Below are 13,963 nucleotides of genomic sequence, written 5' to 3' on the forward strand. Positions count from 1 at the left end.
CATAAAGTAAAAAATAATAAAATATTTTTAAAGTGTGTGTGTGTGTGTGTGTGTGTGTCTATATGTGAGTGTGTACCTGTGTGTAAGTAGAAAAGCCACTCTCTAGGGACCAGTAGTAGTGGAGAGAGAGGGGGGTTAATATGGAAAGTGAATATGGTCAAGGTACTTGTATACATATATGAAAATCTCATAACGAAGCTCATTCTTTCATACAAATAATATATGCTAGTAAAATTTTACTAGGGTAATCAATCTTGCCTTCCCTTCCAATATATTATTTTGATCAACATAAATGAACTTCACATGATCTCTGTCATATTTAGGAAGAGCTTTACAAATTTAGTTACAGAAATAATATATATTTTCTTGCATCACTCTAAAGATTTGGTATGCATATAAAAGAGGGCTTAGTGTTTCAAACTCTTAATTTTTAACCTCAAAGGTATTGATCAGCTGATTATCTGTCTTAAAAAAATTATGCTAACCCGATAGAAAAGGATTTGTGATAAGGCTATGGGAAAACATAAGACCATGGCAACAGTTTAAAACAATTATTTTTTCCAGTAAAGTGAATTTTCTTTTTGGCTAATGAAAAAAAAATATGCTGACAGCCACTGTCAACTAATTTTCCTGTTTTCCTTCATAGGAAAACTAGCATTATTCAGTCACTCTGTTCCCAAAATGTTGTGGGCTTTAAAAAAAATGAAGCCAGGCACGGTGACGCACGCCTTTAATCCCAGGACTTGGGAGGCAGAGGCAGGCAGATCTTTGTGAGTTCAAGGCCAGCCTGGTCTACATAGCGAGTTCCAGGACAGCTGGGGCTACAAGGAGACCCTGTCTCAAGACAAAAAAAAAAAAACCAAAAAAATCAGTATCTATCATACTCCTCAAGGTCTTTTGTTTCCAGATCAAATTCAGGATGGATGAATGTCTGTGTGTGTAACTGATCCCAATTACAAATTGTTTTTTAAACACAACTTTAAAACTCTTCAGGGATGAAAATGAATAATTTATGTCAAAGGTGGTAACTGTGAAATAATTTATACATGCTACTTTTCTATGACTAGAATTCAAATAGACTTAATTTCTTTTCCCCCTGCCTGAGGCTGTTTTTTAAATCTATCAATTGCACTGTCCAGTATGGTAGCCCCCCAGCCACATATGACTATTTACATTTAAGTTTATATTAATTAAAATGAACTTTAACCCAAAATTCAGTTTCTCAGCCACACTTCAGTATGCTGGACAATGCTGATACAGGCTGTTTCCCTCAGCCCAGCATGACCATGAGACAGTACTTCCTAAGGGATGGCAGCAGAATTACTCTCCTGAGCATCCTTTATTGGCCAAATAATTCTAAAAGAAGCCACAGGTTCCTTGAATGCATGTTCAGAACATATCACATAATCCATATGCCTAAACTCGGCAGCACCATGGCTTGTATCACTAGTAAACAGAGTTAATGTCCTGGGAGGCTTTGTGACCACTCTTAAATGATGCTCTCAACAACAGGTAGTTCCTAACACCTAAGATAGTTTGAAAACCTGTATATGAATCAACTTGGACTCTAAAAGATGTTTACCCATAAGCTAAATGGGATAAAGCACATGAATTGTGTGACTGGACCTTAATACTTTCTGAGTTGTTTTTTTAAGCAAAGATAACCAGTAGATTAACAGTCAAATTTCAGCATTTGGGGTGGGGGTATGATTGAGAGATAAATGCTTATTGAGCATGTGCAAAGCCCTGAGTTCTCTCTGCTGGCATCAACATAAAAATAACAATAACAGGGCTGGAGAGATGGCTCAGCAGTTAAGAACACTGGGTGTTCTTCCAGATGACCTAGGTTTGAATCCCAGCACCCACATGGCAGCTAACAACTGTCCGTAACTCCAGTTCCAGGGGATCCCACAGCGTCTTTTGTCCTCCGCAGGCACTGCATGACATGGGTGCACTTACCTACATGCAGGCATAACACTCATACATATAAAATAAGAATAATAAATAAAATATTTTTTAAAATAACAATAGCAATAAATCAGTCTTTCATGGGAGGTGTGGCTCCTGCTTCCCACACTGTCCCCCATACACGTACATGCGGAATAAGATTAAGGTAGGTTCTAATCTAATTAGTCCAAAACACAAAATCTCACTGGAAGCAAGCTAGCTTCCAAGGCAGGGACATATGTGGCACATCTCAGTCCAGCTTCCATGACTCCAGAGTTTCTGGATAAGGAAGGGTCTTGCTACATCTATCTGTAAGATCAAATCTCATTACCCTTTTAGCAGTCAGCCTCTGTCAGCAGCCTGGCAGAACTGTCACTTGGGATGTGTGGATTTCTGATAATGATTTATTTATAAACATCATGTAATTCTGAAGTTCTGGCCACATACAACATCGTCCTCCTGGAGACCAGGGCAGAGTTAATACTCCTGCCCCCAGTGGCCCATTTTCCTAGCTCATCCCCTCCAATTTTATGTCTTTCTATCTGGGTGACATAAAGATTGAGTCCTGACTGAAGACCATGCTCACAAATTCACTTCCCCAGTCAAATTAGAAAAAGTTACATTGATTGGATGGTACACTTGAATTATCAGACAGATTGGATAGAAGAGGTTGGTGAACACATGTGCTGTGATTCTGGAGGGAATCTGAGCGCCTTCCAAGCTCTCACTGATGGAGATGGTTGTACTATTTGTTCTTATTTCATTCCAGGCTCACAGCTTTGCTTCCCTTGGCAGTGGAGTACCACCATGCTGCTCATATGAACAGGATTTATATTTTCTCACAAACTGTAGAAGAGAGTGTGTAATATTTTTCCAGGGGGCACAGCAATCATTAGAAAAGGAAGAAAAAGGAACGACTACAGAGAATGTGCCATGGGATAGTCTAGGTGGAGGAAAGACTGCCCTGAGCTATGAAATGTGATGGTCATGATTCCAGTAAATGTTTGCAGGGCGTGTGTGTGTGTGTGTGTGTGTGTGTGTGTGTGTGTGTGTGTTTGCACATATGGGTGCATGTGGCAGCCAAAGACACTGGGTTCTGTGAAGCTGGAGTTACAGGTAGTTGTGAGCCACCTGATGTGGGTACAGGGAAATGAACTGGGGTCCTCTGCAAGAGCAGCAAGTACTCTTAACTGCTGAGCCATCTCTCCAGCCCTTAATGCATTTAATGTACTTTTTCATGTTAACCTACTCAAATGAGTTAATTAATGATTTCCTCTACCTAGCTAATTCATTTATTTTCAGTTTATTTTTCTGTCTTGAATTTAAGACAGTAAAGAAAGAGATGAGAGGCCGGAGAGATGGCTCAGTGGTTAAGAGCACTGACTGCTCTTGCAGAGGACCCAGGTTCAATTCCCAGCACCCACATGGCGGCTACAAACCATCCTTAACTCCAGTTCCAGGGGAATCCAATGCCCTCTTCTGACCTCCGTGGCATTGCACGACACGGGTGCACTCACATACATCCAGGCAATACACTCGTACACATAAAATAAAAATAAAAATAATAGAAAGAGATGAATAATAGACAAGGGAACATAAGCTGGAGCCAGGCTCAGTGGAGTGACCCTGTAATCCGAATATTCGGGAGGCAGACAGGAGGATTTCACATTCAAGGCCAGTCTGATCTACATAGTGAGACTGTCTTTAAAAAAATGGGTATTAACATGGAAGAAGCCAGAGAGGTCTGCGTCCCTATTCCCTATTGGCGATTTGGGTAACCCCTTCAGAGGATGATGTGATAAGAATAGGAGGTAGGAATTGGCTAGGCAGGACAAAAAGACCCCAAAGAAATGTAGCCAGTTTCTTGGCTAAAAGTCAAAATGTCCTTGGGCCTGTTAGCAACATACTCTGTTCCAAGGCCAAAAATGTCAAAAGTATTTGGGAGCTTGTATCTAATCCTTAAAAGATTTTAGTGTTACCTCTTCACGGGGGAAATGTTGGAGGGGAGGGAGTGGGCATGGATTTGATCAAAACACCTTATATGCATGTATGAAATTCTCAATAAAATTTTTGTAAAAAAATTTTTAATGGGTATTTTTCTCCCACTTTAGCTAGCAAACTTATCAGAATCCAGTTTCAGGGCTAAGCAGCCAGCTGTTTGCTCTGCATCACACTTTTGATTCAGGATACCTTAAATGAGAAAGAATCAGAAATCCTGTTTTCTTGTCTTTAACAAAAGAAGAGGGGCTGGAGAGATGGCTCAGTGGTTAAGACTACTGACTGCTCTTGCCAAGGACCCAAGTTTGAGTCCCAGCACCCACATGGTGGCTAACAACCATCTGTAACTCCAGATCCAGGGAATCTGACACTGTCTTCTGGCCTCCTCAGGCACTGAACAACACAAGTGCACTTACACACGTGCAGGCAGTACACTCATACACATAAAATAAAAATAATAAATAAAAATTAAAAAAGAGAGAGACGAGTAAGCCAAGCATGGCGGCACACACTGGGACACAGAGGCAAGCAGATCTCTGCGAGATCAAGGCCAGCTGGTCTACATGAGTTCTTGGCCAGCTGTGACTCTAAGGAGACGCTATCCCTGCCCCATTCCCCTCAAAAAAAACCAACAAAAGAGAATAGGTAGGGTGATTTTGTCAATGTGCAAACTTAGCATGTACTAGCACAAACACAGATGTTATGAATCGATCCCCAGAAATGGCCCCTGGATGCAGTCAAGAGACCCAATAAACATGCAGTGTATGAGGCTGCAGAGTATGCTCCAAACCTTCAGGAACTTTTTCCACTCACTTCCCCTTTTTGCCAAAAACAAAATTTGTTTTACATGGGTTCAGATATATAAGTATGTAAAGTAGGTATAGAAATCAAAAATTTACTGATCATAAGCCATAAACAACTACTTTAAAACAATTTTTGAGTTTTATTGGTGCTACTTACAAGAATATGAGAAAAGGGTTACATATAGGAGCAGAACTAACTGAGACAGGTAAGCCCACCCAGGCACGGATGACAAGCCGGGAAACCCTGAGGCACTGCACAACTTGTAGGCAGCTCTGCAAGTCTGAGTGTCTCAGTAGTCCTAACTGTTTATATACAAGCCAGAGGAGGAAGGGGAAACAGTGAAGCTCATCAGTTTCAGGGGCTTCCTGAATTAAGTTGTTTACTTCCTGAGTTTAAGGCACTTCCCCACAGAACCAGATATCAACTGCCCTTAAACCATCCTGCTGCTTACCTCCCTTTTAACATCCTGGGTCTTACCTTGGAGGGAAATTGCTTCACACAGGAAGTTAGTTCTGTGGAGTCAGTTCTCTTCTTCTACCTTGTGCATTCCAGTGATCAAACTCAGGTTGTCAGACTTGCAAGTAAGAGCTTTGCGTGCTGAGCCATCTTGCCAGCCCCATAGCCTGCTTTCTTATCAACTCTGTACAGAGAAGAGAACTGAAGGAGAGAAAAGGCTAGAGGATCGGCCAGCAATGAATTTAGTGTTCATTAAAGCAACATTAAATATGCATACTGATGAGATGAATGTGTTTATTTCTACATAGAGACTTGGTCAATATTTGATACTCTAGGATATACTGACCTTTTAGTGCTTTTCAGAGTTCACTGATATTTTGATTTTATCATCATCAATGCTGAAAATACTGTACATAGATATGTAGTACAAAATGGCAAAACTTTAGGGTCATTTCAAAAATTACTGGAAACTCTGTCCCAATTTGAAGTCAAAATACATTTAACAGTTTTTAGGCAATCATGTCAGCAACTCAAATAGCAATTTTTAAAAAATCAAACATTCTAACACAATAGCTATAACAGTCTTGAATCTGGGCCAGAGTGTTTGAGGCAGTGTCATTAGCACTGTCTGGCTCCACATACATGCAGGACAAAGAGTACACATAATGTTATCAGAAACAAGGCTTCAGTGAAGTCGCACAATCAGTGTAGGCCAGTGCTGCCATAAATACCTTGCACTCATTACAAACTTGATTTTGGATTAAATTTTGGTTGTTGAGTATTCAGAAATTGTTGAGTGTTGCCAATTATTTTTGTGACCCCCCCATTCAGTTTTATGACCCCCATACGAAGTTGCAACCCACAGTTTAAGAAGCTTGACTCTAAAATAACAATAAAAGGTACCACACAGTAAAGGCAAAACTAGCAATGGTCATTTATTATTGTGAAGTATTATATACATAACAGTATGTGCGTTTCTGTGACAGTGCAGTGAGTTTACTGCACCAATATTACCACAAACACATGAGTAGCCTCACTACAGATCAAGCATCACTAGGCAGTAGGAACTTCCAGCTCCATTCTGATGTCATGGGTCCTGTCGTATATGTGACCTCGGCCCAAATGTTCTTATGCGGCACATGTACTCTACTTGAGTCCTTCATTTCTCTTCATTCAGTGATTTGGAGTCTGCCTGAGTCTGCCTGCTTAAGGAGGCTATAGACTTAGCTCTCAGTGCCACACAATTAATGCTACCTCAGCTTGGCACACACAATCTGCTGAGGTATTTTTTGTTTTGTTTTTTCGCCAATAATTTCTATCCTTCCTGCTTTTTTTCCAGCTAAGATTATGATACTGACTTACAGCAGACTTTTTAAGATTCAAGCTTCCCGGACAGTGATCTCCTGTTTCTTTCTACAGTTCCTTATCAGCAGAATCCTTACAGTCCCCGGGGCAGCTCCAATGTCATCCAGTGCTATCGATGTGGAGACACCTGCAAAGGGGAAGTGGTTCGTGTCCACAACAACCACTTCCACATCAGATGCTTCACCTGTCAAGGTAGGAGGCCTGATTTCCCAGCCCCCTTCCGGCCATGCTCACTGCCATGTGAATCTCAGGGACACAAACAGCAAGTACAAACTGTTGTGACACAGCCAAGGCCTGAACAGACTTTTCCTGAGCCTCTGCTTAAGAATTCTCCCTTAGGCCCTGAGAGAGGTTAGAATGAGAGATGGGTGTTGAGGGGGAAAGAGGGATCCTGGGCACCTCAGAGGAACAGGTCCTGGCCAGGAAGAAAAAGACTATCCTGAAGGCAAATTTCCACTCAATTTGAGAGTGAATGATAGTGTAAGCTAGTCTGGCTTTGAGACGAACCTATTATTCTGTAACAGTATGGTAGTCCTCAAAGGGTAAGTCTAGCAGAAGAGTTACTTCAGCCTTAGTAAGGGATGTCACTTGGAAGCAGGTGTTACCTTTCGTGGCTCTGACTTACCCACACAGCTGATTCACAGTTTCCTGCACTCAGCCTAGCCCAGAATCCTAAAGAGAAAGGGTCACAACAGAAGGAAAGGAGGGGACCTCAGCTGAAAGACAGCCCTCTCACCCGCAAGTCATATCTCTCCCCCAGGGTCCTGACAGATGTCTCCTGTTGTGCTCCCCATTCTCTGCATCCAGGCTGCCGAACACAGAGCAGCCATTCTGGTGGTGGGCAGCTCATGAGTTTGACCCAAAACCTGTTTCTGCATGTTGGTCCTAGGTGTGTGTTTACAAAGTTTGAAGTCTTCATTTTGTTGGCTGTTCCCTATGACTGCCCTGCAGACACTTGTAACCTGGTCTTCCCATGCTAAATTATATCAGGTCCTCAAGTTGATTCCTGCCTGTGCTATTATCTTCAGGCTTCCTCTTTGATCGATTCTAGTTTGTCACTATCATTCCTAAAGGATGTTGCCCAAAATACAGCACACATCTCAAGCCTGCCAGACACAGCAAGCACTACATTTCTGTTGATGAGACTGATACTGAACTGATTTCCTGAGGATCCAATAATACCATTGAGTTATATTGAATTTATGGAATTCAATTTGGAATTCACTCGAGTTGATGGAATGCAAACCTCCAGACCTCTTCGTATCAGTAACTACCTCAGTCTCATGTGTCTGAGATTGGCTTTCCTTGCCTTGGAGAAAGTTCCTAGACTCCTATCTTCATGGTCCAACAAGGCTCTGCGTTCAGAAGTCTCTATTTCATATTCTCCATATGTGGCTATATCTTAATTTGTATGATTTGAATTTTATATCAAGAATTGGCCAGGCATGGTGGCACACGCCTTTAATCCCAGCACTCGGGAGGCAGAGGCAGGCGGATGTCTGTGAGTTCAAGGACAGCCTGGTCTACATAGTGAGTTCCAGGACAGCTGGGGCTACAGGGAGACCCTGTCTCAAAAAGACCCAAAAAAAAAGAATTGGAAAATCTCTTTAGTACAGTTGAAATAGAGGAGTATCTTGGTGAGTATGTTTAGATTCTAGAAATTGATGTGGGACAAAAGATAAGAATAATAAAATTATTGTAGGAAAGAGATACCACATGTGACTGCAAGTAATTTTCCTAAGAGATTGTTAGCAGTTACCTTTTGCTTACACTAACATGTAATTGTGGACCTGTGCCTGCACATGGCTTCTCACCTTCCAGCAGGCTGGCCTGTACTCACAGGATGGTCTCAGAGCTTCAAGCACAGCAAGAAAGCAAACTTCAATGATTAAGACCTTTCACATCTCAGCTGGAGTCGTACTTGCCCATGTCCTGCTGTTGACAAAACAAATCAATGGCCAACCCAGATTCAAGCTCTTGGAGAAAGACTTTGCCTTTTATGAGAGGCTCTGCAGTCTCAGATCTCAAGAGGTGAATGCAAAGAAAAGAATAATTTGGTTATATAGACAGTCTGCTGTGAGGAGATTATAGAGTGTCTTTTGATGAAGATTTTAAGGGGGGAAATTATTTTTCTGAGTATTTTCCTGGTCAGTTGCTTAGTGGTGAAACAAACTGGTGAAAGCCAATCTTAGACACATGAGACAAAGCGGTCTGGAGGTTTGCATTCCCTGACAGGGTTTCCTTCACTAAGACTACTCATCCTCAATAGACTTCTTGTTTAAAACTATAAAATGTCTAAGCATGTCTGTGACAGTTCTTTCATCATGATGTACTGTGCTGAAATGAGAGAAAGGAATCCTCAGAGATCAGAAAACAAGTGATATGGTAGTGTATCAGCCAATGCTAGGTTTAATTCTAACAGTTTATGTTAAATCTCAGAGACCTTCATGTCTAAGTGAATCATGGAGAAAGAGACAGTGCTAGAGCCTGCCCACAGTGTAACAGCAGACCCTGCCAAGGTCCCTGTGGAGATCCTGTTCACAGTGCATGAAGTGTGAGAGACAAACTGGCTCTGGAAAAGGAGCGAAGAAGGCAGCAAAGAAGCTCGCTCCTAGGTAGAAGGGACCAAAACTTGTATGCCACTGTTGATACTCTGTCCTTACATGATTCATGGATGATATTCATGCTGTGTATTCAGTATGAGTTTTTTTGTCTTTTTTTTTTTTTGTCTTTGTTTTGGTTTTTTGGTCTTTTTGAGACAGGGTCTCCCTATAGCCTCAGCTGGCCTGGAACTCACTACATATACCAGGCTGGCCTTGAATTCACAAAGATCCACCTGCCTTCTGCCTTCTGAGTACTGGGATTATAGGCATGTGCCACCATGCCCAGCACTGGTAGGAGTTTTTTAAAAAAGAGTCAAAGTTTCACAGTTGACAAATGGCAAAAAAAAAAAAAAAAAAAAAAAAAAAAAATGATAACTTTCTTGGGGGAGAACTCAACTTTATTCCAGACCTCAAAGAATTCCCATAGAAAAATGGGTAACTCATGGTCAAAATCACAAACACTGGAAGGAGGGAACAGAAACAATGAGATCAGAGTCGGAACCTCAAAGACTGTATGCTGGAATTTTCTTCCATTATATAATAACTGTATAATAAAACCCCGCAGGAAAAATATAAAAGAAACAACCTACATATATCAGAGTGAAACCTCGGATCCTCAAAAATAAAGAGATTATCTTAAAAGTAGCCAGCAATAAAAGACAGCTAATCTGTATATGAGTGGCAAATGGGCTGACAGTTGACATTTTAATAGCAACAAACAAGTCAGAAATCAGTAGGATGCTATTTTTCATGTATTGATCAAAAAATGTCAACGTAGGATTATATATTCAGCAGAACTAATTTTCTGAAAGGGGCAAACCCACAGATAACATCATATTTAATGGTGCAAGACCAACTGGTTCCCTGTAAGATCAGAACAAGACAAGGCTGTCTGCCTCCACCACTTCCCCTCAACAATGTACTGCACATTTATGCTCAGTGACGTAAGAAAATTGAAGATATCCAAATTGAAAAGAAGGAAAACTATCTCTGTTTGCATGTGACATGATCTCATAGCAAAACCTACGAAGGTAGGGCATCTGCCATGATTCCTGATGACCTACCTGAGTCAGATCCCCTGAACCCACATGATGAAAGAAGCGAACCCCAATTCTTGTAAGTCATCCTCTAATCTCCACATGTGCACCACGTCATGCACACCCCCACGCAATAAATATAGGTGATAGATAGATGATAGATAAATATAAAAATCAATTCTACTTACAAGAGTAAACTGTGACAATTAGAAAATATTAAAGATGCAAATGAAAAGTCATCACATATTCATGAGTCAGGAGACTAGTATTACTAAGATAGCTACTCCCTTAAAATGGATCAACACAGGGGCTGGAGAGATGGCCCAGTGGTTAAGAGCACTGACTGCTCTTACAGAGGACCCGGGTTCGATTCCCAGCACCCACATGGGGGCTACAAACCATCCTTACTCCAGATCCAGGGGAATCCGAAGCCCTCTTCTGACCTTCGCGGCATTGCACGACACGGGTGCACTCACATACATGCGGGCAATACACTCATACACAAAAAAAAATAAAAATAAAAAAAATTTTAAAAATGGATCAACACATGTAATGTTTAGTCAGCTCAACTTGTCATAACAATACCACGGAGTGGGTGGCTTAAAAAATAGAGATTCATTTTCTGATATTTCTGAAAAATGAAAAATTCAAAACTAGGAAGCCAGCATGGTTGGGTTCTAATGAAGACTTTTCCTGGCTTGCAGATGACCCACCATCTTAATGTACCTTCAACATGGTAGAGAGGAGAGAGAGGGAGAGAGACCGAGGTGAGGCAGAAATAGAGAGACAAAGAGAAAGAAAGTTCTCTGGCATATCTTCTTATAAGGGTACTAATACTACGCCCTTACAGGGCTCCACCCTCAAGACCTCATCTAAGCCTAATTAGCTTACAAGCACCACTATAGCCTGGAAACGACTTAATCCTCCTGACTTTCTCCTCTGAGAAGCTGCAGGCGACAGCAGGGCACCCTGGGAAGAGGGGTGGCACACAAGTCAATGTAGTGGGAGATTGAAACAGAAAGGTGAAGGTGGCTGGGGTGTCCTGCAAGCATGGAAGCTAGATGGGGCACTTACACACCTGGGGTGACACTGTGAAAGCTGAAGGAGACTGCACCGGGCGCACCTGGCGGTTTCTTTGTAAGTCACCCTGCACTCCCTACCATAAACCCAAACCAAAAATATCTTATGTTAGTCTGTGAGCCTGGGACCTTGGGAAGGAGCCTCCCAAGAAGGGAAAAGGGAAAGCAAAATTAGTGTGACAGCCACATTCCCAAATACCATCAGAGTGGAGGTTAAGGCTTCAGTATGTGAAGTTCAAGACAGCACTGTTCAGTTACTAGCAAATGCAATGTCTATCAAAACCTCAGCTGGCTTCTTTACAAAAATTGCCAAACTGATCCTAAAAGTCGTATAGAATTGCAAAGAACAGGGAATACCCACAGGATCTTAAAAAAGGAGCAACACTGAAGGATCCAACACCTCTCACTTTTAAAACTTGCAGCAGAGCTAATGAGCAGTGCAGTGTGATAGGAGCTCAGGGCTGGACATGTAAATCAATAGACTAGAATCAAGAACCCAGAAACAAACCTTACATTTACAGCCAGTTGATTTCAACAACAGCACCCAGATAATTCAACAGAGAAATAAATAGTCTTTTCTACAAATAGTTCCAGGAAAACTAAAAATCCACAGGCAAAAAGAAGAAAGAAGGAAAGTAGACTATTCACAAATGCATAAACTTTTAGGGGAAAATCCATGAATAAGCCTTTGTGCTTTGATTAGGGCCCAGCCTCCTCAGAAATGACATGGAAAATACCAGCAACAAAGGAAAAATAAGCTAATTAGACATGATCAAAGTTTAATAATTCTATGTTTCAAAATACATCATAGAGAATGGGAACTCACAAAATGGGAGAAAATATTATATATCATATATCCAGTCAAGCTATGTAAAGCCCAAGCTATGTAAATAATTCTTACAATTTAATAATAAAAAGACAACCCATTTCAAAATGAGAAAGGATCTGCAAAGACATTTCTCCAAAGAAGTTATGCAAATTTTCCGTAAACACATAAAAATACTCAGTGTTGTTAGCGGTCAAAAATAGGCAAATTAAACAACAGTGAATACAAGTTCCCATCCACTAGGATGGCCAGAATAAAAAAGATTAATACAAATGTTGAGAATGATGTAGTAACACCAGGACCTTTGAATATTTGTTGAATATTTGTTTAAAGAATGTCTGGCAATTTTACAAAACGTAGAATTCCAAATTCCACTCCTGAGTGCTTTTCATTTCAACAGAAATGAAAACGGTCTGGAGAAATGGCTTTCAAGAGTGATGGTCCGACCTCCAGAACCCATGTAAAGTGGTGGGCAATGGTAAGAGTCTATAATCCCAGTGGTGGCACTATTAGAAATGGGCCAACTAGCCTGGCCTGTGTGGCAAAGTTCCAGGCCAATGCAAGACCTTGTCTCAAAAGGTAAACGGCACCTAAAGACTGACACCCAATGTTGTCCTCTGACTTCCACACACGAGTACCCACACACCCCCGTAAATGAATGTGTGCACATATATGCACACATACAGAAACAGAGAAAGAAATGAAAATTTTCACACACATGAATGTTCACAGCAGTACAGTTCATAATGGTTGAAAAGATAAAATAACTCCAATATTTATCAGTTGATGATCAATAAATAAATGCACTAGAGATCTACAATAGGATGTTATTCAGTAATAAAAAGGAGTAAAATAGGGCTCCAAAGTAGAACCTTTAAACATGTGAAAAGGGCATAACATGTATAACACGTATATGATTCCACATATATGAAATATTTAGAGTATATAGTAAGAAAGCAGATTAGTGGTTACCCAGGGCTTAGAAGGGTTGAATGAATGTAACGATTTTTAATGGGTTCATGGGTGTATACTGAAGACGATTAAAATGCCAAATCCACTAAAAAGATACCAAATATGGTTCAATTGTACATTTTAGTTCAGTTTTATAGTGTGTTCATTTTATCTCATTAAAACTAAAGAACATTTTTAGACAAAAACTGAAATTTGTTTCAGCAGACCTTCATTAAATGAAATTTCAAAGTGTGTTCTACGTGCAGATGGAAGTGATTCCAAGATGGAAGACATGAGATGGATGACACGATGGTTACCAAAATCTTCACAGAAAATAAAGATCCTTAGAAGTCAAAGATAGCAAAGATACAATATCAAAAACGTGTTCTAAAATATACTCAGAAAAAAGTGTATACCCTTTAGTAGTCACAACAGAGAAGAAGTTTGAAAATTAGTGAACCAAATATCCAATTCTAAAAATTCAAAGAGCAAAATGAATACAAGACCAAGGGAAGGAAGGAGGTAATGAGCAGTACTGAGGAGGAAGCACAGTGGCAGGACTGACAAAGCCAAAACTGATTCCTTAAAAATAAAACTAAAATAGAGCTGGAGCGATGGCTCAGCGATTAAGAGCACTGGCTGTTCTTGCAGAGGACCTGGATTTGGTTTTTACTGCCCACATTGCTGCTAACAACCATCCTTAACTCTAGTTCCAGGGTACCTAATGCCCTCTTCTGGGTTCTGCAGGCACTGCGCACACATGGTACACTTACGTACATGCATGAAAAAACACTCATACATGTGAGATTAAAAATTGATTAATTAAATTTTAAAAAATAAAAATAATCCAGGTGTGGTGGCGCACACCTTTAATCCCAACACTTGGGAGGCAGAGGC

General features: G+C 40.7%; 1 protein-coding gene across 11 annotated transcripts in view; it reads left to right on the top strand.

Annotated features, from left to right (window-relative positions):
• Ablim3 (actin binding LIM protein family member 3) overlaps positions 1 to 13,963 on the top strand; it is a 138,895-nt gene that overhangs the window by 37,337 nt on the left and 87,595 nt on the right. For all 11 annotated transcript variants that reach the window (XM_008837895.2, XM_008837896.2, XM_008837898.2 and 8 more), the window contains one exon: positions 6,625 to 6,762. In XM_008837895.2, coding sequence (XP_008836117.1) covers positions 6,625 to 6,762 — 138 coding nt within the window. The remainder of the gene's footprint in view (positions 1 to 6,624; positions 6,763 to 13,963) is intronic.

The sequence above is a fragment of the Nannospalax galili genome, unplaced genomic scaffold, assembly GCF_000622305.1.
Source record: "Nannospalax galili isolate Female #2095 unplaced genomic scaffold, S.galili_v1.0 scaffold19, whole genome shotgun sequence".
Taxonomy (NCBI): Eukaryota; Metazoa; Chordata; class Mammalia; order Rodentia; family Spalacidae; genus Nannospalax; species Nannospalax galili.